This window comes from Panthera pardus, unplaced genomic scaffold, assembly GCF_024362965.1.
Source record: "Panthera pardus isolate Hobbes unplaced genomic scaffold, ASM2436296v1 HiC_scaffold_24, whole genome shotgun sequence".
NCBI lineage: Eukaryota > Metazoa > Chordata > Mammalia > Carnivora > Felidae > Panthera > Panthera pardus.
In genome coordinates, this window is record NW_026526810.1 from 26,322,289 (window position 1) to 26,349,699 (window position 27,411).

The 27,411-nt window shown below is 49.3% G+C and overlaps 1 protein-coding gene and 1 long non-coding RNA gene across 4 annotated transcripts; one reads left to right on the plus strand and one right to left on the minus strand.

Annotated features, from left to right (window-relative positions):
* The first annotated feature begins 120 nt into the window (after window positions 1-120).
* PKM (pyruvate kinase M1/2) lies at window positions 121-27,360 on the plus strand. Of its 3 annotated transcripts, XM_019441569.2 has the most exons (11): window positions 121-253; window positions 11,627-11,808; window positions 12,604-12,695; window positions 16,980-17,111; window positions 17,548-17,734; window positions 18,529-18,799; window positions 20,259-20,409; window positions 20,607-20,759; window positions 23,275-23,441; window positions 25,760-25,941; window positions 26,642-27,360. In XM_019441569.2, the coding sequence occupies exons 2-11, from the start codon at window positions 11,655-11,657 to the stop codon at window positions 26,746-26,748; spliced, it is 1,596 nt and encodes a 531-aa protein (XP_019297114.1). In that variant the 5' UTR covers window positions 121-253; window positions 11,627-11,654; the 3' UTR covers window positions 26,749-27,360. The 3 variants fall into 3 exon arrangements, with proteins under 3 accessions (XP_019297114.1, XP_053744849.1, XP_053744848.1); XM_053888874.1 differs by lacking the exon at window positions 121-253 and having other exon boundaries at window positions 11,608-11,808; XM_053888873.1 differs by lacking the exons at window positions 121-253; window positions 23,275-23,441 and adding an exon at window positions 23,819-23,985.
* LOC109262736 (uncharacterized) lies at window positions 1,694-2,451 on the minus strand. Its single transcript, XR_002077889.2, has 2 exons — window positions 2,357-2,451; window positions 1,694-2,254 (listed from the first exon to the last, which is right to left on the minus strand). It is a non-coding gene; the product is annotated as an uncharacterized LOC109262736 (long non-coding RNA).
* Window positions 27,361-27,411: the final 51 nt, after the last annotated feature.

Sequence of the window (27,411 nt, forward strand, 5' to 3'; positions counted from 1 at the left end):
CAACCTGGCAGCGCGTTGGGTGCCGCGGCACTTCCTCCTGAAGGTGACTGCGCCCCGCGAGGAAGCGGAGGGGCGGGGCCCGGCGAGCCGGGAGCCAGGATTGGGTGCGGGGCGGGGCGGCGGAGGGATTGCGGCGGCTGCAGCCTGGATAACCTTGGGGCTCAAGCGGCCGACTCGCGCACAGCAGCGTCGCGTCGCGAGCGTCCAGACCTTTCTGCAGCCGCACTGCAGCTCGAGCGGGACCGCGCCGGAGGTGAGCGGGGCAGAGGCTGGGCCATCCGTTCCCACCAGGGTTCCGTGCACCCGGCTAGTGCGGACTCCCGGCCGTCTGCGCACTCAGGGCACTTACACTGGGGCCGGCGCAGGGTCCTGGGCATCTTGCACCCGGTTGAAGTCGGGAGAGAGAGCCAGCTCGCGCCTAGGGTCTGCTCGTCAGAGCCCCCAGACCCCCCAGCTCTTGTTTGTTCCACAGCCGGCCCTCCCCTGCCCCAGTGCTCACCCCCATTCTGGTCCCATCCTCGCCTCCCTCTTCTCGATCTGCTTCCATCCTCGCCTTCCTTCCAGTATTCCCTCCTCGGATTCCTTCCTTTCCTCCCTCACCCCCTGCTCATCTGCTCGCCTCCTTCCCTGGCCCCTTAATACTGTACCATTCCCCCTCCCTGGGCCCTCAGCCCGGCCCTGCCCCCCTCATTCGGATGCTTTCCTTGTAATCTCTCCTCGAAACCCGTTCCCCAGCTCCCCCCCCCCCGCCCCGTGCCGTCTCCATTCAGCTTCGCGTGCTCTTCCCGCGTCCTTGTCCCCCCTCGTGCCTGCCCCTTCCCCCATACATGCCCTGGTCCCGCCCCTCCCCCTCCATTCTGGTCACGTCCGCTCCTCCGCATCCCTCTCCTCCGCTCTCTGATTCGCTCAGCCCGGGTCCTCGCCCCTCCCCTCTGTTCTGGTCACGTCCGCCTGCACCCCCCCCCCCCCTTGCCACCCCGCTTTCTCGCCTGGTTCCTGGAGCCCCGGGCCCGTGTCCCCAGCTCACGGCCCTAATCGCAGTGGTCTGCGGATGGGCTGGGCCGGCTCCCGTGCCGCCGGGGGATGCAGCGGCGGCCCGCGGCCCATTTGGAAGGTTATGTAACCCTCGGCCTTCCCGCTGCATGGGGAGGAAAGGGTGGTTGCCCCTGTGGCGCATTCTTGTTTGGGGCCGCCCAGATTCGCCGCGCTGGCTCCGAGGGGGGTCCCGGCGCTCCCTCCTGCCGCGGCGCTCCCTCCTGCCGCGGCGGGGCTGCATGTAGCGGACCGGGACCCGCCCCGCCCCTCCGCTGGACCGGTGCAGCCTCGCTTCTGCCTCACCTCGCTGAACACATACTCCCCGGTTTCAGAACACAGAGATCTCGGGCTGGGTGGGAGCAGGTTATGGTCAGAATAGAAATATGTCAAGAGCTTGACGCCACGTACCGCGTTCACTTAATAAAATCTCTGTGTGCTAAGCTGTTTTTCTATGACCAGAAAGGTCATAGCCCACAAAGCTCATAATGTGATTAGGGAACCAACAGTGGTAACTGCTGCGAGGAAGGGATCGCTTCCTGTTGGGTGAGGGATGGAGAAAGGCCACAAGAGGTGGCATCACAAACTGGGTTTGAAGCAGAAAAGTACCTTCCAGTAGTAAGGTTATTTAAAAGTCCAGTCATGGAAAGGCATCCCTTGGTTTTTATCTGTATTCTTCAAACCTAGGACATTGATCCTCTCCTGTCCACGTGAGCCTGATGGGTAAAGTCCAGGCATGATGGACAGAGGCATTGGGAAGTTAATGGGCTTTTAGAATCGGGTTCGACTCATTAACATCTGGAATGAGAGAGAGAATTCAGCCCCAGGACCTCAGTTTCCCATGTATAAACTGGGAGTAACATTTTCCTCCTAATGGTTGAAAGGATTGGTCACTATATACCCAGTTACATGAATATATGGTGAATACTCCGCTCAGTGTCTGATCTCTAGTGAGATGTCCAGGAGAAATGCCTTCCAATGTATTCTTCGTTCGCTGAGCACAATTACTTAAACCGTAATTGAGCATGAGGGATCATCTTCTCCATGCCATACCCAAACACGTATTCCTAGTTAATCTTTGGAGCCATGATTAAAATGCAGACATCTCCTGGAAACCAATCCCTTAAGGCATCTTGGTACAGTGTTTACAAAGTAACTAATAATGTTACCTTGCAGCTCTCTACTTGCTGCAGTGGCTCTTTGATCTCCTGAGAATAGGGACCTGCAGAGGAAGGAAGGCAAGGAGGCAGAATTTCAGCAATTGATGTTTGGCTAGGAGAGTAGAAACAAACTTATAAACTGAAATCTTCACTGTTATCCCCACCTACGCCAGGTGGAGTTCTAGGGTTTGCTTTACCAGCTGGTGAGTGGAGGTTAGGATCCCAGGCAGGGACTGCAGCCTCCTGTTGGCAGTACTGAGGGTGTGGTCACTCCTGGGGTACAGAGGCTAGCCTAGGTCAGGACTTCTGCTCTGCAGCATTATTAGCAAATAATTCACTCTCCTGTTGGCCTGAGGATGCTGTTGGGAAATGCAGTGGGGCTGTTCTGAGGGGAAGGTATGTAACCCAGCACCAGGTCTGTGGTGGAGGGGGGTCCTCTGTGGGGAAGATGACTCAACCTTTCAACTTATCTGCTTTTGAGAGAATTCTCTTCATTGGGTGAGTGGGAAACTGCACTGTGGTCTTCACAGGTTTAAAAAGTCCCTTCTCCCTATTCAGTGAGTCAAACAGTGAAGCATGTGTTTCCCCCAAGTTAAAAATGGTTTCGACTAAATGAAAAATAGTTGTCCAGGTCCCCCGGCTCTCTGTACTGCCCTAAGACCTTAGGGTGCAGCATGGCAGAACCCCGGGCCCAAGTAACGTGGCCTGTGTCCCTGCATTCCTGAGACTACTCTGGGGCCATGGCTCCCTTTGTGGGAGGAGGGCTGTAATGGTCATGAATAATGATGACTGAAAGAATGTCCTTGAACTCACTTCTGAGTGAAGTTACACTTCTAAGTACTGCATTAGAATTTTAGTGTTGAATTCATAGTGTAGCAAAAAGCATTATTGGGTCTCTGAGACCCAATAATTTGCCAGTGACTTGGCAAATTTGGTAGCTGGGACTCCAAACAGCTAGCACCTTGTAGGGAGTTGCTTCTGTGCCTTGAATGTTGTGACATTAATGGGGGTGGGGGTGGGGGTGTCACAGGAAAAGTCATTTTATTTCTTAAAGCCGTTTCTTAATGTTGAGGCAATGGAAGAAATGAGGAAATGACTATGAGCTAGAAAGTATAAAAAACGCAACCCGTGCATTATCAACTCACCCTAAACTGGTTCTAATTTATTTTGCTTCAGCTTGTGTGAAGACATGTCAGGATGTGTTATTTTAGCCAAGAGCTAAGACCGCTCTAGGTAGGGGAAAATGACTCATTTGACATTTAATTTCTGAATCATTCCAAATGTCCACAGTCAAATCTCAGTTGGTTGTTACATCACAAGAATGAGTTGCCAGTGTGAGCAGAGTTTTCTTGCAACCTTGTCGAGGGTCTTGTGAGATGTTTAAGTGATTTGGTAAAAGGTCTTACAGGAGGGGTGCCTGGCTGGCTTAGTAGAGCATGCAACTCTTGATCTTGGGGTCGTGAGTTTGAGCCCCATGTTGGGCATAGAGATTACTTAAAAAATATATATAAATATATATATGTGTGTGTGTGTGTCTATGTATATACGTATATATGTATATATATGTATGTGTGTATATATGTATATACACACATACATATATATTTTGGTCTTACAGGACCCTGAGTCATCATTTTAACCTCAATTCTGGTACAGATAGGAACAGAGCTAAGGGAAGACTCTTCTTAATACTAGCATACTTTCTGGGAACTTGGATTTTTCACCAAAAGCCAGTCTTAGGCTAGATAAATGAATAGTCTGATTATTTGGGGCTTTGTTAGAGAAGCTGTTTTGGGGACAGTGAGCCAGGGTGCGTAGTGGATGGTGCCATGCAACCTCTGTTGGGCCTTTTTGCCTCCCGGTCTGACTGCTCAGTTCAGAAGGTTGGCAGGGCCACCAAGCAGCGTGGCCCCGCCCCTGCAGTGGTTTGTGCTGGTCTGCACGTAGGAGGGCAAGCCAGGCTGCAGTACCTCCGGTGGCCTCTGAGACTTACCTCCTCCACTTCTGTCCATAGGAGAAGCTTTTGGGGAGCTCTAACTAAGCCTCTCTCTCCTGATGCCAGCAAGCCTTGTTTTGGATGTTAGGCAGGGGCTCTGGGGTGGAGATGCCAAGACCAGCTATGATAGCACCCAGCTTAGCTGATGCAGTCCAAAAAGTTCTGTGAAAAGGCCCCCGTTCCTTCCAAGCCTTTGAAATCAACCTACAGCTAGTATTTATTTAATTTTAGACAGTTGGTGTCTTCCTGGTTTCCAGTGATGAGTGCAAGAGAATTGCCCAGTAAGTGAGTCAGTCATGGTATAGGAGACAAAATCATGGACACTTTTGGAAGAGCCCTGGGAGCTTTGATCTAGTTAGAGGTAGGGAAGTAGAGACTTTGGATATCTGGTATCCCTCTTTTGTTACTACATTAGAAAGCAGGTTAATAAACCTATCTCATGGATGGACATTTTAAAGCTCTCACAATATTGAATGTTGGGCAGAGGTATAAGAGGGCAGGAGCTCACATTACTGGTTGGTTGTAAATGGAGAGCAGTTCAACGATATTTAGTAAAAGAGAAAATAAACATACCCCGTGACTCATAAATTCCATTTGTGGAAATACAGAGAGAGGAGTTCACATTTGCACAAGGAACCATGTACTAGGATAGAGTTGTCTTTATACTGATTAATGGTGGAAAAATTGATTCAGTGGGAGGAGGAGGATGGCCAACCAGTAAGAGAATACATAATACATAAGTAAATGATCTAGTCATGTAGTGGACTAGGACAGCAGTTCATATGAATTCACCAGATCTTATGTACCCACCAGATAGGTCTTAAATGTGCTGAAAAATGCAAGTTGTTTGTTTGTAACAGTATACTACTTAGAACATTGTAGAAAACAATATCATGGGGGTTGGTATAGATATAGTGACACTTAAATGAATTAGAAGGATAGAAAATTCCTGACAGTAGTTGGGTGTCAGAGTTCGTGACAGGCTGTGGAAGGGTTGGAGGGGTGTGGGGGTGGAGGGAAAATGAACTCTACAAAATGCATTTTTTTTTTTTAAGCCTAAAATTCTGGCTGTTAGTAGTCAGTTCTGGGTGGTAGAAATACAGCTGTTAATTATTTTTTTTCCTTAGTTCAAAATAAAATAGAAGCAAATCTGTGAAGGTCACTGTAGGAAGACCAGTCATACAAACTAGGTCAGTGCTCTTAGAGAGCTGGTCCTGCCATTCCTCCTCCCATCTCCCCTTTCCCCCTTCTCCTCCCTCCAACTGTGATGCAGGGCAGCTCTTCCTTTAAATGCTGAGCTAATGCCTCCCTCTGGAGGCTGTCACCCGTCCTGGTTGTCCCTGACTTGGGCCCTAAACTACAGGGTTCCAGGTCCCTTGCTGCTTCCAGAGTATGAATATCATGCCCTAAAACACTGCCTCATTATTTTAAGCCTAGTAAGGAGACATCATAACATAGGACAACAAAAGCTTCCTCCGGACTTCCTCCTTCAGGCTGAAACCAGTTCTCTGCTCTGAGCATCTGTGGTCAAACGAGGACGTGGGATGTTTCTCTGACTTGGGACTTAGCTGCCCTGGAGTTGAGTGGTCCTTTGGGGGGTGGGCCCATTTTGTGTCTGCCTTAGTGCCCTCTTTACACTCAAGTTTGAAATAGAACCTTAGGCCCCTGCTTGTAAAGTATAAGTCCCTTAGTTGTAGCCCTGAATAAATAAAAGCAAGGGAATTTTACTTGAACCTGCAAGGGGGCTCCTTTTTGTTTTATGTAAGTAACCAGGTAAACTAGACTTGGCTTTCTATTACTGGGCTTGCTGAGGGTAGATTGGACTTGAGATTCACATCTCTTAGCTAGAAATGTCTTTTCCTCCATATCCTACTCCATATGTAAATACATGATATCATTACTGTAAGTGAATATAAGGACAAACAGCCATTCAGTCTAGACCTTACTAGGTTCTGTAGGTGGCCCGGCACCTATTTTGATGTCGGTGTTGTCATAGTCAGATTAGGGCCAGTCTTGGGATTTCTATTGCTCTGGCATCTAGGAAGAGAGCTCCTAGAGAGCAGGCTGGCCTGGACACCTTGTCTGAAGATTGGGGAATTGAAAGGCCTTTGTCATGCTGACCTGGAGGTGCAGATAGCAAATTGATGTCAGAGCAGGGAACACAATCGGGGGCACCAGGTGCCATCATAATTGGGTTACTCTGTGTGGTGAGGTTTGGCATCAGGACACACTTGGTGCAGAGTGCCCCGGCTGGTTAAAAATTGGGTTATGCACATACAGGCCCATGGGCCAGGCTGGTTTACTAGGGCAGAATGATTTGGGCCTTTGTGAAAGAATTGGCGAAGCGTGAAGCCTTCCCGGCACAACTCGCCAACAGTACTGGCTCTAAGAAGAGGCATGTCGTATTTTTTGGATGCTCCTTCCTGCTCTGGTTTCTGGATAGCGGCCAAAGAATCGTTTCTGGCACGAATGAAGCTAGAGAACCAGGAGCTGCTGGAGACGAGAAGAAGGAGAGGTGGGAGGAGGGGTGCATGGAGCTGAGCTGTGAGCGTAGCTACTCCAGCCCCTCAGCCTGCACTGAGGCTCTGACGCTGTCTCCTTTCTCACAGAGGAGAAATGGCTGTGAGGAAGATCCTACTGCAGGGGCTCGTGCTCACGAGTAAGGTTCCCGCACCCGAGCACAGCATTTGCCACCATCAGTGGGTACGCCGGGCTTCCACTGCTGGCTGGAGGTTGGCTGCGCATGTGTCTGCCTCCCAAGGAGGAGGATGCAGTAGTGAGTCAGACGGGCACTGGCCTGGCTGCATGTCCTGGCGGGCACTGTCCAGCCTGAGGGGCGGGGAGCTCTTCCCAGAGGCCCGCCCCGAGAAACCGGGCTGGGGCTGCCATCCTGGGGCTAGGGGACAGTCGAAGGGTGTTTAGGAAGAACTCCGGTTAGGTGGTTGGCAGGGTGGGCAGCTTGCGCTCAAGAGAGGCTCGTGGAGGACCTTGGCAGCAGAGCCCTGACCCTCCGCCAAAGGAGGCTCTGGGGCAGAGCCTGAGGCAGGAGACCTGCCGGTGACCTGGGGATGAGACCTGAGTTCTCTGGTTTGGTAGGGGTCTTTAAGGACATGTTGAGATACCGCACAGGAGTCTGGACAAGCAGGCTTTCTTTTTTTTTTATTGCTGGCATGTAAATGCGCTCAAATGCCAAACAGATTTTCATTTGTTATTTTTTGTGTGTTTAATAGCCTGGGTGAGCAAAAGATCAGAGCTTGCAAAAGCTCAGATTTAACTTGACATGGTGACATAGGATTATTGTTTGAGCCCAATATAATTGTATCTGCTCCTGGCCTTGGAGACAGCCCTTCTGTACCAGAACATCCCTGTCACAAAGATTTTGCCGTAAAGATTGAGGACAGACTAAACAGGAAAAAAAGTTTGCTGGAATTGGGTGCGTGACTAATAGGTTTTTTTGCATAGAATTGTCCTGCGGACTTTATTAACTTAGGGCCTAAGCTGTGTTATCTCACCTCTGCCCCGTTTAAGCAGAGTATTCCTGAAATGCATAGAGCAGTGGTTGATTAATAAAACCAGAAGCTTCTAACCCTTTTAATTCCAACACTTTTACCAGGAAACTTGTAAATGTTATCATTTTCAGGAGAGGTACAGTTGCCATTTTTCTTAATATGGAAATATTTCATTACGGGTAAATTAGTAAAAGGAAGACAAAAATTTGCTGTAATCCTATCACCAGCTGATGTGCTGTTAATATTTTGGTAGATATTTTTCCAGTTAAATGTATGTTTATTTTATTTTATTTTTTAATTTTTTTTAACGTTTATTTATTAATTTTTTTTTTAATTTTTTTTTCAACGTTTTTTATTTATTTTTGGGACAGAGAGAGACAGAGCATGAACTGGGGAGGGGCAGAGAGAGAGGGAGACACAGAATCGGAAACAGGCTCCAGGCTTCGAGCCATCAGCCCAGAGCCTAACGCGGGGCTCGAACTCATGGACTGCAAGATCGTGACCTGGCTGAAGTCGGACGCTTAACCGACTGCGCCACCCAGGCGCCCCAAACGTTTATTTATTTTTGAGACAGAGAGAGACAGAGCATGAATGGGGGAGGGTCAGAGAGAGAGGGAGACACAGAATCCGAAACAGGCTCCAGGCTCTGAGCCATCAGCACAGAGCCTGACACGGGGCTTGAACTCACGAACTGCGAGATCATGACCTGAGCCAAAGTCGACGCTTAACCGACTGAGCTACCCAGGTGCCCCAAATGTATGTTTATTTTAAAGTTTGTTTATTTTGAGAGAGAGAGAGAGAGCGCCCCAGTGCAAGTGGGGGAGGGGCAGAGGGAGAGGAAGAGAAAGAATCCCAAGCAGCACCCGTGCTGGCAGTGCAGAGCGCAGTGTGGGGCTCAGTCTCACGAACCATGAGATCAAGTCCTGAGCCAAAACCAACCAGGTTCTTATATAGAATAGTGAAATGTTAGTAAACCCCCAGGCTTAAAGAAAATTTAGAGGGAAGGTAATCTGGTCTCCACTAGGAGATAAAGCATCACAGAGGAGCCAGTAAGCACTTAACTTTTACCTGCAAAGTTTCTGTTACCAGTTTCTTGGTATTTCCTCTGTAACATAGCTGAGCCTCTGGGAGCAGCTACCACCTGGCTACCTGGTTACTAAGGTAATTTTTTCCATTGCCCCAAAGAACTTTAGTTACACTCAGCTTCTGCCTTGATCCTTGTACAGCTCTGCAGAGCAAACTTTACTCAGCTCCGAGCGATCTTTGCAAGTGGGGCCAAGGAGCCACCCTGAGCCAAAAAAAGAGCATTATGTCATCGGAAGCCCAAGCCCAGAGAACACAAGGTATGACCCAATAACCAGTGGCCCCAGCCAGGTCCTTGCAAGGAAACCCTGATGTCTCGGGTCTAGAGAAGAGGCAGCTGATGGTGATGATTTTTTGATTTTTTTGGTGGGGGGGGAGGGGGGGGGAGGAGGGTTGGTTTTTGTTTTTGACAGCTGATGGTTTTTAAGAAGATTGGGGTTAGTTACTCCAACCCATTCATTCAGGTCTTATTTGGTTCATGATACAGTCCTCAAACTGGATGGTGACTCCACTTGGAGGCCACAGCAAGGCCTTTGTGTTCCAACTGGGTTCGTGTGCCCCCTGGTGCCATCTCTTCAGTAGTGTTCCCTTCACAGCCAGACTTAGCTAAGCCCCACCCGCTGTGTGCTCTGCAGGCAGCAACCCTGACTCCCCATGAGTGCAGGTAAAGGAACCCTGCCTGCCCAGGCAGTACCTTCAGTAATTCCTCAGTGCTTCAGATTCAGGGAAGGAGGGGAAGGGGGGTAGAACTTTGACTTCAGCAAAGAGGTGTTAAGATACACTGAAAGGTCATTCAACAGACACTGGAATACCTCCTAGTATTAGATGTTAACAGATATAAAACCAAATAGGTCATGGAGGAGAAGGTTGATGTTTTCATTTTGCTGCCTGGTATGTTGTGTTAGAGAGTTAGGAAATGCACACTGAAGAGAACAGTGCATTTGTCATGTGGAATAGTTAGCCAATATCTTACTTCCCCAGTTTTAAAGTTTTGGCTTCTGTAGTTGAGGACTGGTGGTAGCCATTTGTTTTTTCTTTCTTTCTTTCTTTCTTTCTTTCTTTCTTTCTTTCTTTCTTTCTTTCTTCTTTCTTTCTTTCTTTCTTTCTTTCTTTCTTTCTTTCTTTCTTCAAAGGTTTATTTATTTTTGAGAGAGAGACACACACAGAGTGTGAATGGGGGAGGGGCAGAGAGAGAGGGAGACACAGAATCCGAAGCAGCCTCCAGGCTCCGAGCTGTCAGCACAGAGCCCGACGCGGGGCTGGAACTCACAAACTGTGAGATCATGACCTAAGCCGAAGTCAGATGCTTAACCCGCTGAGCCACCCAGGCGCCCCTCCCTCCCCCTTTTTTTTAAAATGTGGCAACCATCCATTTTCAGTAGCTGACAGGTTTGCTCATACCTGGTCACAAAGCTTCTTGGGCTTTTATCACAATTCTCGAAGGTAGCAGAGGTAGGTTTAGATGCATGGTCTACTCGAACTACCCAGAGAGGCCACCAAGTCAAGGATGGAGAAGGAGAAAGATTGTAAGAGTGATATGATATATCAGGGTGCCTTAGATTTATAGGAAGAGGAGGGACAGGGCTGAAGAGGGGCTTGTTCCAGAGCCTGGCCTGAAGCCTCTAGGCTCAAGGGTTTTAGAAGGAGTAGCCCTTGGTCTGAGAAGTTGAGAGGGACAGCCTTCTGATGAGGAGTGTCCAGCTCTGGCTCGCATCCTTACCTGATGGTTCTTAAGACACTGCCCGGAAACTTCTCAAGTCTTTGTAATCAGCTAACTAACCGGCTGAGTGAGTTTAGTTGTCAGTAATGAAGAAAGCAAAGGTCGGGACGGTTGTCAGGATTGTGACCTGGCCTGGTTAATTACCTGAAACACAGATGGTCTTTGTTACTGAGGGTGGTGTACTTGTCAGAAAGTTGAACTGGGATGGTGCATCAGAAAATCAGTTGGGAAAAGGATTTGGCAAGCAATCTTAATTTCCTCATGTTGTGACTGTCCTGTTAAAGTTGCTGTACTAATTTTAGAATGAGACCAGTGCCCTTTGGGGTTATCCTTGAATTTATGCAAATTACTTTGTGTGTCCTAAAGTGCTGCTGACCAAAAGTAGATGTAGTTTTTAGGTAGACTCCTGGGACAAAAGATTCTGCATTCAGCGTTTTGGATCAACTTTGCTTCCTGTCTAGGGACTGGTTTCTACTGTCTGTCTGTGAACTCTCCTGCTAGCGTGAGTCGAGGAATGAACTTGATGTGTGCCCCGTGTTGGTGAAAATCTAGTATCCCAGAGCTCAACGGACTGCCTGGTTGGTGGCTGTCTTTACAACCAGGAAACTCACTTTGCGTTTGGGTGGGGATTGTTAAAAGCCAATGTGGATGCCCTGCCCTGTAGCAGACATTTATAGCTTTGAGATAGCTTTTCATACAAAGATCTAGATTCGCCAAGGTACTAAACTGGGATTCCATTCTTTACCTCACTGGAAGATCAGTTACAATTTTCTTTTGGGGAAGCTCTTTCCATGCCTGTGACATGTTGTTTGTAGGATGGACAAGAAAGCTGTCAAGGTAGATATGAGCTGTTGTAAGGGGGGGTCTGCTTACAGCAGGTACTTGGGAAGTACACACATTGGGTACGAGGTTTTAAACTGTTCTTTGAGGTCCTTCCCACTTGCTCACGGCCGTGTGAACCCTATGCCTGACTTGAGGAGCACCCACATGGCCAGAGCGTGGCAGGGCTCCCTGTGGCTTGTGTGCAAAGTGTGCTTATTGAGTTAATGTGTAAGCAGGAAACAGCCTCATGTGCCAAGTGGTATATTAACTACCTGGGCTTCTCAGACTGATACTCTCTCTTCAGTTCTCCTGGACCCAGGACCTCAGCAGCCATGTCAAAGCCCCATAGTGATGTCGGGACTGCCTTCATTCAGACCCAGCAGCTGCACGCAGCCATGGCTGACACGTTCTTGGAGCACATGTGCCGCCTGGACATTGACTCGCCACCCATCACGGCCCGTAACACGGGCATCATCTGTACCATCGGTGAGTGAGTGTGCCCCTCAAAACAAGGGCCTGTTATGACAGTGATCTTTTCTCTCCTGAAAAGACAAAATAAATGTAGCAAACCTGGTTGCTGAGCGAGAGGCTACACAGATTCTTGTGGGAACTCAGGTCATAGGAAGTTGCAGTAAGGAATTAGTATGCTCTGTTTTTGCTACTAAAGGCGAAATTTAGACGATGTCTTCCTTAGCACCTCTTTTAGGAGCATCTCAGAAATCTTAGGAAGATCTTTTTTTTTTTTTTAAGATTTTAAAAAATGTTTTAGTTTTGAGAGAGAGGGAGAGAGCAGTGGAGGGGCAGAGAGAGAAAGAAGACGACCAAGGATCCAAAGCGGGCTCTGCACTGACAGCAGAGAGCCCGATGTGGGGCTCAAACTCATGAACCATGAAATCATGATCTGAGCCGAAGTCGGATGCTTAACCGATTGAGCCACCCAGGTGCCCCTCTTGGGAAGACCTTTTTGACATGGCTCTGTGCAACCACACTTCTGTGGTTGGACATCTGGCTAGCCTTCAGGGAGAGCAGAGAGGGCTGGCCAAGTCTTACTTAGGCTTTCCTAGTTAGATAGGAGCCTGTAGAATTTGAAGGAAATAGGAAAAGTGACCCCTTAAATCAAGAAAGTGGGCAAACACAGTAACAGCTATGTATATGCTTTTGAAAGAATTTTGAGCTTTTTGCAGGAGGGAAATTTAGGGAAAAAGAATATCCAGCGTTCTTCAAACTCAAGTGTTCTTCCTACTTTGAATAACACTTAGGCTTTAAAATTTTTTTCACTAGGTCCGGCTTCCCGATCTGTGGAGATATTGAAAGAGATGATTAAATCTGGAATGAATGTGGCTCGTCTGAACTTCTCTCATGGAACTCATGAGGTGAGCCTCAGCTGGACAGTTTGGCCACTGGGAGAGCATGTAGGAAATTGGGTGGGAGTGCGGTATTCATTTAACCACAGTGGATCAGGCAAGAAAGAATCTGGGGTTTACAGCCAATGGGGAGATCATCTTCACTAGCCTATCCGTACTCTTTCTTTCCCCATCTCCTGCTATCTCAACTGGCCAAGTCTCCTTCCACAAAGAAGATTTGTTTTGTTATTGGCCGTGGTTATCCCACACGCCTGTGTTCACAAGAGTGTGGAAGGTTTGGGGTGCCTGACTGGCTCAGTCAGAGGAACATGCGACTCTTGATCTTGGGGCTGTGGGTTTGGGCCCCAAGTTGGGTATAAAGATTGCTGGGAAAAATAAACTTTAAAAAAAAAAGTGTGGAAGGGTTCTACTGGAAAACCTTGTAAGCCATTAGGTATCATGGCCACAGTGCTTGACACCTCCTTACCCTTGGGTTTCTGTAACAGTTCATACTGAGGTGATGAGCCAAAAGGTCACCCTGCAGATTGAATTCTGGCCTAGGTTAGACCAAGATAACTGAGCAGGTACAGGAGAAGTCCTTATTGCAAGTTAAGGACTGAGTCTCATGCACTAACACTTCTTGGCATATAATACCCCCTTTCATCAGCATTGTGTTCCTGGCCTGTGTCTTCCCAGGGGCTCTGGTACATTAAAATAAAGTCTGCACACTTCTCCAGCAGCGTGGTAGGAATGTATTTGTGCTGAGGCTGTTTATGAGCTGACTTGACCTGTGGACAGAGGCTTTACCTAGCTACTGGGAAGTGCTCCATTCCTGCCTGCTTCTGTTCCCGAACTCATTTTGAGGGAGGAGTTGAGGTTCCCTGACATACAGTTCCTTTTAAAAACCATCAGCCTTACTCATAAGCCATGAGATTTCATACTGGCATTGGTACGAAAGTAATGGATGGGTCAAACTCCCCTCACTCTTCTGTTTAGAAAAAGGAAAATGCTACCCTGTAAGGGCAAGTGGTAAGGGGTTGCCCTCTGGCATTTGGAAGTGTTAAGTTTAGACTAAAAATAAAGCCTCAGGAAGTACAGTCCAAGAGGCGAATTTCTCCTTTCTGGAAACGTGAGACTCTCCATCGTGAGTTCCGTAGCCCGTGTTCCATAAACAGCCTATGGCCTGGCAGGCGGCCGGCTTCCAAATGTCATGGAGGCCTGACCAAGTTCAGAGGAACTGTGCTCAGCCGGCACTTTAGGCAGGTTAAGACAGGTCTGTGGTGACATTCTGTAATTTTCCGATGTCGGGGTCCTTGGCGGAAGTCCCTGGGAATTCCTGCAAGTGTTAGCTTAGCCCAAAGACAGAGCTAAAGATACCAGTGGGGATTGGTTCACTATTGATCCCTGCTCCTGGACCGTGCCAGGGTCTCCTCTGTGTAGCAGAAGAAGCAGAAATAGATTTTAAGAAGTTGACCTTTAACTAGGCTTGTGGCCTCTTCCATCCAGTAAAATAACACCACTGCAGCTCTGAAATGGCAAGGCTGCGTGCTGTCTACTGCACCTGCTGGACGGGGGCTGGCTCAGGGATTTTGGTCTTTTTAAACTACAAGACGCATTTAGAGATAACCTCTGCTTTGACTCTTATTCCTAAGTTAGAATTGGGACTTAAAAAAAACCCAGCAACAACAAAACACCCCCCAAGTCTCTCTAGTGGGTTTATTCTGCGGTTTTTGACCAGGATAAGGTTGTCTCTGGGATCAGGGTTTTGGCTCATCTGAAATTGTTCTAATATTATATATATTTATATAATTTAATATTACATAATGTAACGTGAACAGTTTTAGTTTTGACTGCATGTCAGAGCTCTTACTTCACATGCAAGTTTGACTAGATGCTATAGCATGCTTTCCCAGCTCTTGACAGTTTTTAAGTACTCTTTTAAAACAGAACACTGAAATTGTTTTCTCTCCCTCTAACAGACGGCCATCTACTATCTGCATCTTACCTTTTTGCCAGTCTCCCTAACCCCACTTGTAGCAGTTCACCTGGGCAAGATGTGTTCTTACTGAACATGTGGTCCCAGTGATACTGACATTTAAACAACCTAAATTTAGAATCTTCCACAAGGACAGTATTAACTGATGGACTTCTTTACCACTTGTTACCATCCAGCAAAACCACAGCCCTAGCGGAAGACTTCAGTACACCTTCCAGCAGTGTACCAAAAGATAACTGTAGATATATAAGACCTAATAATCTTATTGGTATGTATATAAATAGATGACTTTCTGTCCACTCAAGACCAAAACACATATTTATTTAAAATGCTTAGGATTTTAAAATTTATAAGGCCACCAAAACCCACCCCTCAAGTTCCATAAAATGGAAATTATATAGGCCATATCCTCTGGCATATTTTTTTGTGGAAACTTTAAGTCTTAACACAGACTTAAATGTACTTACCAGAAAACAAAAGTCCTAATGAAAGTAAATGAAATAGTTAAAATACTAGTAACCAAATAATCTAAAAAGGGTGAACGGAAAGCATTGATTTAAAACCATAACTTCATGAAATAAAAACTAAATTTGACAAACCAAAACACCCCTGTAGCACAGAAACTTCTGGAAAACCTGGTCCGGAATCAGGATGCACAAATAAAAAAGAGTAGGAGAAGGGAATATTTCCTATGTATTAGAAGAGAGTTTGAAAGTCATAAAAAGACTTCTACTTTAATTTCTATACATTGAGATTAACTTGACTCTTTTCCAAGAAAAGGTAATATCCAAGATGTAGAAAATATAAATAGATGAACAGCCTGAAGAAATTGAAAATGTGGCCATTAGCTCTAGCTCTGGTTCAGAACACAGGCCTAAATGACTTTGATGACTTCCTTCTGACTGCCTTGAAGGAGCAGTTAGATCTTCTGTCACACTGTCCCAGAGCCTAGAGAAGTACAGAAGTCTTCCCAGTATGTTCTTTGAAATCAGCACGCCCTGACAGTAAGATGAGCCAAGGACAGTACCCGAATCAGACAGGTTAGCACACGAGGCTTGTTCCCTTAGAGGCAGAAAGCACAAATAAAACTTCACAGCCAAATCCAGTTGTCTACTAAAAGAATGCCCTGCCTCATGACCAAACACAAAGTGCATATTGGATGAAATAGAATGGTCAATAGAAGATGATGGTAATGCTAGGTAACAATTATTAAGTGATTACTGTTGTTCATCTCTGTTCTAAATACTTCATGGATTCTTTTACGCCTCACATCAGCTCCGAGGAAAAGGGATTTGACCATATGAAACACCCATTTCTTTGAAAAGTTATCTCTATATTCCATTCTCTACTGTTTTTATTGTGAGTCAGCAATAGAAAGAAATTTTTATAACTTAGAATAAGGGCCTCTGCCCCCAGAAAACAGCCGTTGGTCCTCATTAGATAGTATAATTAGAAGCTGAAGATTTTCAGACACAAGCTTCTGGCAGCACTGTCCTTGTTCCGGCTCCCCTGCAGCCTCCTTGTGGGTGCTACTCTCCTGGACCGGGTGGCTGAAGGACAAGGCCTGCAAAGTACTGAATTGGGTGCTTCTGTTATTAGCAGTGTCCTGTTGATTATACTAAGCACTTTTGACATCTTGGCTTTGAGTCTCCTTTTAGTCAGATGGTAGCAACAATTGGAAAAAAGAAAGGGCTTAGGAAAAAGATGGAAGCCAGGGCATTTAGTTCAGAGAGAGGCATATTCCCACCTTTCCCTAGACTGCTCCGGAAAGTGATTGTAAAAACCAGGTCTGCCGGACCTTAGCAATGAGTTGTGTAGCTTGGCCATTGTAAGCTTAAGTAAATAACTCTGGAGTTTGAATTGTACTTGGAATCAGTAGAGGAAAAAGCTCAGAATTGCCAAATCTATCAGAATCTGACACTGATTGCCGGACCAGCACTGTGCACACATAAATGCAAGGTCTTTTATTCCAGTTGCCTGTTTTATTTGCCGAGGGAGAGTAATTCCTAGGTCCTAGAGAAAATAAGACACGCTTCTTTTTATGTTGAGATGTGTTTACACCATACCTGTAGTGGGTTTGGTGGCAGTGTTCTAAACTAAGATTTGCTCATGAGCGAGTTAGTGCTGTGGAAGAAGTGGGCAGAAACCAAGGGGATTGAGATAAGGTTGAGGGTGCTCAGTGAATGGATGACACTGAGGCTAGCCAAAGAAGGCAGGGGTCTGGAACATCCAAGGCTTTTCCTTGAGGGATCAACTTCAGTTCTGGGGCTAGCTCCTCATGTGGGAGGACACCCATCATTCTCCTTCCTTACCCCCAGTACCATGCTGAGACCATCAAGAATGTGCGTGCGGCCACGGAAAGCTTTGCTTCTGACCCCATTCGTTACCGGCCAGTTGCTGTGGCCCTGGACACCAAAGGACCTGAGATCCGAACTGGGCTCATCAAGGGCGTAAGTATCACCGGGAGTGGGGACAGGGAAGGTACAGGGGGCGGTGGGCTCTGGAGGGCCGTGTCTGTGCCCTGCTCGGAGGCCATGTTCCTTAGTTTAGATCTAGAAAGGAGAGTTCTATTCACTGTAAACGATGTTGATTTGATGTACTTTGCTAAGAAATGATACCAGAGAGGAAGCTTTTTTACTCTAAAAACCTAGTTCCAAGCCTCTCTTCATCCCTTTTCCCCTGTCATTAAATAGTGTGACTAAAACGTTGTAGGTTTTTCCTGGATGACTTCTTTGAGATAAGTTTGAGAAGAAGATCATTTATTCCCAAAACCAGACGCTTTATTGTACTTCTGGCTGAGATTTGAGCGTTTTTCCCAGGAGGGAAGAACTTTACTTTTCCTGCCATGAGGGCTGGACTCATGGCAGTAAACTGTTTTGTCTGTAGAGTGGCACCGCAGAGGTGGAGCTGAAGAAAGGAGCCACTCTCAAGATCACCTTGGACAATGCCTACATGGAAAAATGTGATGAGAACGTCCTGTGGCTGGACTACAAGAACATTTGCAAGGTGGTGGAAGTGGGCAGCAAGGTCTACGTGGACGATGGGCTTATCTCTCTGTTGGTGAAGGAGAAAGGTACTGGAGTCAGCATCTCATTGTCTAAAACCATCTCCCATTCTTTAAATTTCCTTTAACACAAGGAACACGGGAAGTTTGTTTGGCTGACAGCAAGATTAAGTCTATTCTCAGGAATTCCTCTTTTTTTTTTCCTAAGTTATTTATTTTGTGAGAGAGAGCAAGTGGGGAGGGGCAGACAGACAGACAGACAGAATCCCAAGCAGGCTCCACGCTGTCAGAGCCCGATGCAGGGGTTGAACTCACAAACCATGAGATCATCACCACCTGAACCAAAGTTGGACGCTTAATCGGCTGAGCCACCCAGGTTCCTCTATAATTCCTTATGTTGTTTTTTAAAACAGACTTCAACTTAATCGTGCTTTTAGGAGATACGAGATTTTTTTTTTAATCCATCCTCACTGTTAGAAAGCCTTTCTGCTTTCTGTCTTCCGTCAATATGATATGTGCAGGACTCTAGTATACTTGGGAATGATAGCTGATACTTAAGTGTCCGGCACTGGTCCTAAGCATTTTACACGATAATTTGTGTAAATTTTAAAACAGTCTTATGAGTATCAGATACTATTATCGCTATATAACAGGTGAGGAAACTGAGGCACAGAGAGGTTAGTTGACTTGCCCAAGATTATACAATTAGTGAGGTGGTATTTGACTTCTGGACATATGGCTCCAGTGCCCACAATGTACTGCTTTCAGTTCCCTATACTGGGGAGAGCCTGCTTCCTGTTGAGGATGTTGTGCCCTCATTGCTCTGCCCCTCCCCCCCCCCCCCCCCACTCTGTTTTACACAGGTGCTGACTTCCTGGTGACAGAGGTGGAGAATGGTGGCTCCCTGGGGAGCAAGAAGGGTGTAAACCTTCCTGGGGCTGCTGTGGACTTGCCTGCTGTGTCAGAAAAGGACATCCAGGATCTGAAATTTGGGGTAGAGCAGGATGTAGATATGGTGTTTGCATCTTTCATCCGCAAGGCATCTGATGTCCATGAAGTTAGAAAGGTCCTGGGAGAAAAAGGGAAGAACATCAAGATAATCAGCAAAATCGAGAATCATGAGGGAGTTCGGAGGTAAGTGCCCCCCCCCTTCTGTCTCCTGCCTCCTTCAGCCCCACTCCCCCCCCGCCCCCCCCACCCCCCGCACTTTCCAAAAAGGGTATATCCTGTGAATATCCAGTTCCCAAACCTGGTGACCAGCCTATCAGAATGCAGACTCCCTAGCTTAGGCCAGACCCATGGAGTCCGTCTTAAGCGGGGAGAATGAAAGGCGTTGGTTATTTTTATTCATGCATGTAATACAGTCTCTACACCCAGCTTGGGGCTCAAACCCACAACCCTGAGACCAAGAGTCGCACGGCTCTTCAGACTGAGTCCGAAGGTGCCCCAAGGCATTGGTATTTAAAAAAAAATACATATATATCTTCCCGGGTGATGGGCATGCTGGTGCTTCCCAGTGGTGATTGATACTGTTCCACAGGCCCAGGGACCAGCGTTGGGAGTGGACAGGGTCACTGCTCACAGGTCAAGGGCCATTATGCTGTCCTAATAAGGAGCACTACCTATGTTTGCCGGAATAAGGGGACATTGCCCCTCCACCCCCCCACCTACACCACCATTTTTTCACAACAGAAGGAAGATAGCAGGCCCTTAGGAAGGGGCCCTTTTTAGCCCCTCACTTGGGAGGCATGTGGAAGCTCGTGATGTCCTTATCTTCGCTTAGAAAGCAGCTGGCCTGATGTTTGGGCTCTGGAATGTTACCAGCTTCCTGGAGGAAAGCATGTGCCTCTCCAGGTGTATTAGATGGTCCCATCTCCGTTTCACCACCTCCCCAGTATTCCCCAGGTTGAGCCGAGTGGGTATGACCAGCTCCGTGACCTCTGTTCCTCTCCAGCTCCCTGCTAGGAACATAAGCCGGCACAGCTAAAACCCTAGATCTACTTGTGTGGATTAGGCATGTACTTGGGGAGGGTGGGTGGAGTGGCCCCGCCCACTGTTTGACCTTGCCATCCTTAACTTTGCATAGACGTCCTTTGTACTGGGATCCTGCCATCCTGATGAGCCACGGGTGCTCGCTGACCCTGGCCACAGACCAGGCAGAGCCACAGCTATTCTTGCCTTCAGCACGTTGGGAGGGGGCCACCTCAAGGAGCAGCCCTTCTGGCCAAGGACCTTTATGTCGTGAGCAGTCAGTTGGCCTCGGGTTCTCTTTCTGCCTTGGAAGTGCTAGCTAGAGTGGAGACGGTAGAGAGATGCCTTAAGAGGGGGCCTTGAGGTGCAGATGGAGAGGAAATGAGCCTACAGGGCTTTGGAGGAAACCTTGCTCTCCTCCCTGCCCCTTCAGTGAAGTTCTCATGCTAGTGCTGAAGAAGCCAGGGCAAGTGTTCGCCTAGTTTGGGGGGCGGCTAAGGTAGCTGGAACACCCCGTCGCCTCTTTATATGCGTGATGAGGTCATAGAACCCAGGAGAACTTCCTGTGTGCAGTAATTAATGCAGTTGTGGCCTTGTTCCATGTAACCTCTCTCTCTGTCAGGTTTGATGAAATCCTGGAAGCCAGCGATGGGATCATGGTGGCTCGTGGTGATCTAGGCATTGAGATTCCTGCAGAGAAGGTCTTCCTTGCTCAGAAGATGATGATTGGGAGGTGCAACCGAGCTGGGAAGCCTGTCATCTGTGCGACGCAGGCATGTGCCTCTCCCTGCTCTCATACGCTTACAGGGAGGCCACCTGGGCTCTCCCCAGGGCCTGCCCCATGTCTCAAGCACACACACACCCTTCCTTCCCCTCATGTGCAGACACGTATCCAGGGGGTTAGCTGGTAGACCTTCATCTCTGAAGACTGCCGAGGCTGCATCTCACTCATGCCCTGTCCCCCTCCCAGATGCTGGAGAGCATGATCAAGAAGCCCCGTCCCACCAGGGCTGAGGGCAGTGATGTGGCCAATGCGGTCTTGGATGGAGCCGACTGTATCATGCTTTCTGGAGAGACCGCCAAAGGGGACTACCCCCTGGAGGCTGTTCGCATGCAGCACCTGGTGAGTTTTCGAGTCTCCCCACCTCCGCAGGCTCAGGCCGGGCCCAGGGTGGAGGCAAGCTCTGGTACAGAGTGACACCTTTGAGGCGTCTGGGCCCTCGGTCTTTGATGATCCTCTCTAAGTCACAATAAGAGTGAGGAGGTGTGTGCTGGGGAGAGGGGTACGTTGGGTTTTTTCCTCCTCTGCCTTCCCTGCCCACACTCCCTCCTCTTTCCTCTGCTCTGGAGGCGTCCTCCATTAAAGCGCACTTCACTTCTGGCTTCAAGGCTGTGAGTCCGTCCCTTGGTTCAAGTACTAAGATTACTTGTAGTTTTCCTCTGGACAGCCCGAAGGACCCCTGAGTATCTCTGTCCCATTCTGGAAAAAGCCATAGGCTCCTGTTCTCAGCCGATCTGTTTGGGGTCCATTTGATTCCCCACCTGTTCCACATCAGGTGCCACCCCCTCCCCACCCCCGGGGCCCCGGGTGTGCTTGGGGGTGGTGACCGAGCTCTCCTTGCATGGCGCCTGCAGCCGGGCCTGCTTTGCTGAGCTGCTGCACATGCCTCAGGCTAAAATGTGGGTTTTAGTGACTGGCAGCAGGTCCACAAATAGAGGCAGGAGGAGGGCTGGGCCTATTGGGCCTGCATCGAGCATCCGGAGGAGTCCTGGACGCGGCTCTTCTTTGAGCTAGCTCTTCAAGGCTCTTTGGCTCGGCCATGACCCGCTGCTGGGCTGCTTCTCCGTTCCTCTGCCTTGTCTGGTCCAGCTCTAGACTTGCTCAAGAGTCCGCCCAGGCTTCAGTTACCAGGGCTCCTCAGGCCAGGGAGAACCGAGTGTTGTAGGTTCACTTTCTCAACAACAGCCCCATGTCAGTGCTCATGATGTGTGTGGAGCTCAGCGAACTTGCCTCTAATTCTGAAGTGGGTTTTTTTTTTTAACCTTCCTGTCAGCAAAGGATCCTCATGCCCTTTGTGTGACACACCCTCCCCTGCACCAAATTTAAGCAACACCCCCTCCAAAAAACCTTCCTTTCCTCCTTTCCTGTGTGTCTAGTTATTAGGTAGTATGGATTGATGGAGTCTTCATATCCTCTGTGTGATAGATGTCAGCCCAGCTGATAGATGAGGATTGCATGATGATAAAGCCTCAGTTTGTATCCAGATCTGCTGTCTCCAGAGCCAGTGTTCTCCTGCATTGCAGTGCTTTATCTAGCAGGAGATAAAGCCATGTCTCTATTAGGGGCCTGTATTGGGGGCAGAGGCTAAGAATCAGGCTCTGGCCTCTGAATTCCAGTTCTGCTTTTCCATACCCCCAGTCTTCCCTGTGAACAGACAGACACCGTAGAGGGAACCGCAGGGCTTGGATGGCACTGCTCAGAAGATGAGTTATGGGGTCTGGGCTAAGTGGTGCAGGCTTCTCCTTTCCATGTCCTCAGTTAACACTGGCTAATAGCTTCTTGCAGCTGCTCACTGCTTTCTCTTGTGTCTGAGGCAATGAATGACCCATGACTAAGGGCTAGGAAGTACCAGGTATGGTTCTGTTTCCTGTTCATGTCTCCTCGTCTTTGGGCTGCATGCACCCAATTCTCAGAGAAATAAAACCTGTAACCTAGTAAATCCTGCCACATGCCTGCTTATACATACTGTCCAATTAATGAGATGTTATTACTGATTCTCCCCTCCCGCATCATTCTCTAAGATGCTGCTGGTTGCATTATAATCTTCTGAAGCTTAAATTTTCTAATTTTTGATGTTATCTGAGCAGGTGGTCTGTGAATAACTGAATGGCTTTCTCATGACTGTGGTAATCCTTACATGTTAATAATCAAATGTCATCTTAAACTTACCTGTGTGCTTCCACAGGCCATCTGTCTCTTCACATGGCTGTTCAGTGTGACCCTCACAAATCTGCCATTTCTCCACCTTCGTGCTTGGAACACGGTTAAGCTGTGTGGCTTTGGCTCTGTCTGACCCCAGCTTTCCCACGGTGTTCAGCGTGCAGGGCATTTGGAAAGGCTCGTAGCAGCAGCCCTGTGCCTGAAGCCAAGCAAATGCTCCGTGAGTGCATGGAAGCCCATGGAGGAGCCTTGTGGTAACCAGACAGCCATGTGAGGAGGGAGGGCCTGTTTCTTCCCATAAGCTGTGTCATGAGGCAGCATGGTCAAGTCCTGCCAGGGAGTGGCGTGGGCCCAGCCTGGGCATGTTTCTGTGCCGAGGTGCTAGAGCCTGCCGCCATGTTGTCTCTCTCTACCCCCACCCCCACTGAACAAATCCTTCCAGAATGGAAGAACCGATTTTTCCTCTCTTGGAGGGGAAGCAGCAGCAATTGGTGCTAGAATTCTCCACCCATCCCTGAGCAGTTGGGCTTTCATCATGCTGCCTCTTTGCGTCTGCCTGAAGGACAGATTTAGCCAATTAACCTAAGGTTACCTTCCTCTGATTAATTCCCCATTCTGTCTTTCCATGTGTTGTCTCTCGTTTTTTTCCCTCCTCCTTCCCTCTTCCTTGCCTCTCCTCCCCCCCCAAACCTTACAGATAGCTCGTGAGGCTGAGGCAGCCATGTTCCACCGCAAGCTGTTTGAAGAACTTGTGCGAGGCTCAAGCCACTCCACAGACCTCATGGAAGCCATGGCCATGGGCAGCGTGGAGGCTTCTTATAAGTGTTTAGCAGCAGCTTTGATAGTTCTGACGGAGTCTGGCAGGTAGGGCCCCAAGGGCAGGTAACTCTGTAGGATAACCAGCCTCTCGCTCCAGCCGATCTGGAAGACCGCTAGGGCCCAGCCCTCTTCTCGTCTGCAGGAAGCCAGCCAGGGAGGTCAGGGCAGGGCAGGATCAAAGGGTCCTTTGGCTCAGTAGGCACAGTGGATGTCACAGGCACCTGGCGAAGGACTAGTTCCTGTGAGTCTTGATGTCGCTCGGCTCAGCTTCTCTAGTAGTTGGGCTCCTCTTGGCCTCGCATCCAGGGACACGTTCCTCACCAGCTGTCTGTGCGACTCTTCCTCACCCTCTCCCGTTGTGACACAGCTCTGACAAAGCTCTGTCCCCCTCTCGTCCCTCTGGACGGATGTTGCTCCCCTAGATTGCCCGTGAGGCAGAGGCTGCCATCTACCACTTGCAATTATTTGAGGAACTCCGCCGCCTGGCGCCCATTACCAGCGACCCCACCGAAGCCGCCGCCGTGGGCGCCGTGGAGGCCTCGTTCAAGTGCTGCAGTGGGGCCATAATCGTCCTCACCAAGTCTGGCAGGTAGGAGGTGGTGGCGGTGCCCTGGGGATGCCCTGCTCGGGGACACCTCTCTTGGGTGTCCTGAGAGCAGCGCATTGAACAGGGCTCAGATGGCACTGAGCCAAGGTAAGACCCCTCTGCCTGCCACCAGGGCCCAGAGGATTCCAGGCAGCCCTCCTAAGTGACGTTGGATCATTTGGATCCAAAGCAAGTTTACCTCCTCCAGAGAAACCAGAGACTTAATCATAGAACTACAGATAGACCGACTACAAGTGGTTCTTTCATATCTAAAAGCTAATCTTTTAAAAAAGTAGATGGCCATTTTGTTCATTCCAATTACTGTGTACTCTTTAAAAGGTCAGTTTGGAAAATTAGTGCTGTTCGCTGATATGCTGTTTGGTTGGTGCACCTGTCCCTGTCGGTCTTTGAGCCCCAAAGGCAAGTGGGTTCAGCACCAGGAAAGGTCACCGTGATGTCTTGCTGGCTCTCTGGTGCCGTGCAGCCATGCAGAGGCCTGTGTTTGGCCTTGGCCTTGGGATCTTTTCCTAGTCCGGGAGATTGAATTAGCCTGTGTCACTGCCCCAGTCTGGGAGTGTGCTCCCCATCCCTGACCTTAGGGCCACGAGGGTTTTTTGGAGGGGGGGGGGGTAGAGGGGAGCAGATCAGGCGGTCCCCGTGCACTGAGGAGTGGCAGGTGGGGCTTTCTGTAGAAGCAGGACATGAGATCTGGGCAGACTCCCTTGGCAGAGGGCTTGGGATAAACAGCTCCAACCATTAGGGTTGACCTTTGTGAAAAGGTCCATCCTTTGCTATTTGGCTATTTTTAGCTCCAGTCTTCTGGGATTTCACCCTTACTAGTCCCGACTTCAGCACTTGCTCCTCTGAAAGCCTTGTATGGGGGCCAGGTCTTTAGCAGGGCATTCTCTGCTGTGACATGGCTTAAGTTTCCTGGACACCTGTTGAGTGTCCTTACAGTTTGCCCTCTGAGGCCCAGTGCCTCCTGCAAGCAGGCCCACCTCAACTCCTGAGAGACATCTGCAGCCCAAGTGTGCAGTGTCCGTGTTCCAGGAAGCACCTGGCCCCGGGGCTCAGGGGGCCCCCCAGCCCTCCATAGCCTTCACAGGCAGACCCACTGGCACTAACCTTCCCATCTCCTGGTCTTGCCTCCTGGGTAACACCCAGATTTCTAAGCCTTGCTGACATACTCCGGGTTGGCTCTAGAGCCCAGTTGCTGGGACTGTTTCAGGGACTTGGGGGCCATGTGGGCTGGGGAAAGGGCACAGCAGTAGGGAAGGCTTATGTTGCAGAGTCCCAGGGGGGATGGTGGGCTCTGCTCCTGTTCTTTGCAGATGTCAAGAGTCAGGTGCTATTCACATGCTGCTTGGCTTATAGCTGTTGTTGGCAGCGAGAGGAATGGGTGCTGGTGAGGTTGGGCAGCGCTGTATCTGTGCCAGAATGGAAAAGTTCAGAGGAGGGGGTTCTGCCAGCTATGGGGCATGTCGGGTGATAGGGTGAGACTGACCATGCTGGGCTGGTATGACCCTGGGGCCCGAGGAAAGCAAGTGGGTAGCAAAGCTAGAGATGTCGTAGTAGAAGCGTAGTACGTGCTGTGGAAGATACAGGATGAGGGTCTGCCCCGGCTTTGGGAGCAGATGCTAAAATGGTAGGGTCACAGGCTGGCAATAGTGAGTTGGATTAGAGGGTGAGCTGTTGCTGAAGGCTCTCCAGGGCTTCCTGGGAGGCTCCCGGAACACTGTTTAATGGTCTCTCTTGCCCGTCCATCATCCTGTCTCAGGTCTGCTCACCAGGTGGCCAGATACCGCCCCCGCGCCCCCATCATTGCTGTGACTCGGAATCACCAGACTGCCCGCCAGGCCCACCTGTACCGCGGCATCTTCCCTGTGGTGTGTAAGGACCCAGTGCAGGAGGCCTGGGCTGAGGATGTGGACCTTCGGGTGAACTTGGCCATGAATGTTGGTGCGTGGCTGGGAGCAAGGGCTAGAGCTTGGAGGGGTGGGGAGGATGCTTGAGCGCTGGTCTCCCTGGGATCCTATAGAAAGGGGAACATGCTGACCTTAGGGTGTGCAAGAACCCTAGCTGTCTTCTTGGGAATGTTCTCTGAACCCTCCATCCCATTCCCTCAAGTTCTGGGCTGAGCCCAGGAGGGAAGAGGAGCCTTTTGAGTTTTGGGGCTCAGTTGCCCACTGCCTCTCACTGTCTTCCAGCGTGGGGCCCAAAGCAAAGGATCCTGGATAGTCAGGGTTGTCTGCTCTTTGGCATCTGCTTATTACTGAGGGCTAAAAAAAAATTAGAGCTCATACACTGCTGGGTGTCATACACACAGATTATGTACTCATGACCTTTGTCCCTGATAAAAGTAAGATGTCAGTGGATGAGCGGAAGCAACTAGCTCTGACTTTGGGGAATGCTCTCCACCCTCTGGAGTATAAAATGAGTGATGTCCAAAGGTCCCTGCCAACTCTGATTGATAAGGAAATATCTGGGCCTCCCTCATGCATCCCCTTTGCCTGGGCTGTGATGCTTGCGCCACCTTGTGGTGTAAGGAAGTAATGATGAGCCAGCCCTGCTTGCTCCCCCTCTGGCTGCGGGGTAGTCAGCCAGGTGCACATCTGCCTGGCTTGGCTTTTACTGACCAACCTTTCTTCTCTTCCTTTAGGCAAGGCCCGAGGCTTCTTCAAGAAGGGAGATGTGGTCATTGTGCTGACCGGGTGGCGCCCTGGCTCCGGCTTCACCAATACCATGCGTGTAGTGCCTGTGCCATGACAGGCCCCAAGAGCCCCTTCTCCAGCCCCGTCCCATCCCCTTCCCCCAACCCATCCATTAGGCCAGCAATGCTTGTAGTGCTCACTTGGGGGTTGTAATGTGGCACTGGTGGGCTGGGATGCTAGGGAAGAAGATTAACGCCTCTGAAACATGACTCTTTTTTTAAGACCCTGTTCGGGTGAGGTAACCCAGAGCTGGGTTGCACATCATGTGACCCCACCCAAGCCAGGGATGAAGGGAGTTTGCAGGACTGGAAGCCCCAGAGCTTAACAGAGGGCAACCGCTCCTGCATCTCCTTTTTGTGTATTCCATTCAGTTCCTATAGAAAATGGATACCCAGACAACTCCCACCCCTGGCCTGGCATCGAGAGACCGCCAGCAAGAGTTGTGGCATAGGGCAGTGGTTCCAGTTTAAGGAGACTGGCCCGGGCCCTTCCTTGCTCCCCCATCCCCCTCAGGCTCCCCTTGTCGTGCATTGTGCACTTGTGTCCCTACACTCCACTCAGCTGTTGCAGGCAAACGCCCCCCACCCGCCATTTTCCCCACTACTGCAGCCACCTCCCAGCCTATTGCTATAGAGCCTACCTGTGTCAATAAACAACAGCTGAAGTACCGGTTTCCTCTCTTTTCTGATGGGGGTGGGGTGGGTGGGGTATGTGTGTG

Excerpts from the sequence above, each read along its gene's own strand:
- PKM (XM_019441569.2), top strand. The coding sequence starts at position 11,655 with ATGTCAAAGCCCCATAGTGATGTCGGGACTGCCTTCATTCAGACCCAG. Across the intron at positions 11,809-12,603 it reads GGGCATCATCTGTACCATCG|GTCCGGCTTCCCGATCTGTG; the intron begins GTGAGTGAGTGT and ends TTTTTTCACTAG. Across the intron at positions 20,410-20,606 it reads CTGTCATCTGTGCGACGCAG|ATGCTGGAGAGCATGATCAA; the intron begins GCATGTGCCTCT and ends TCCCCCTCCCAG.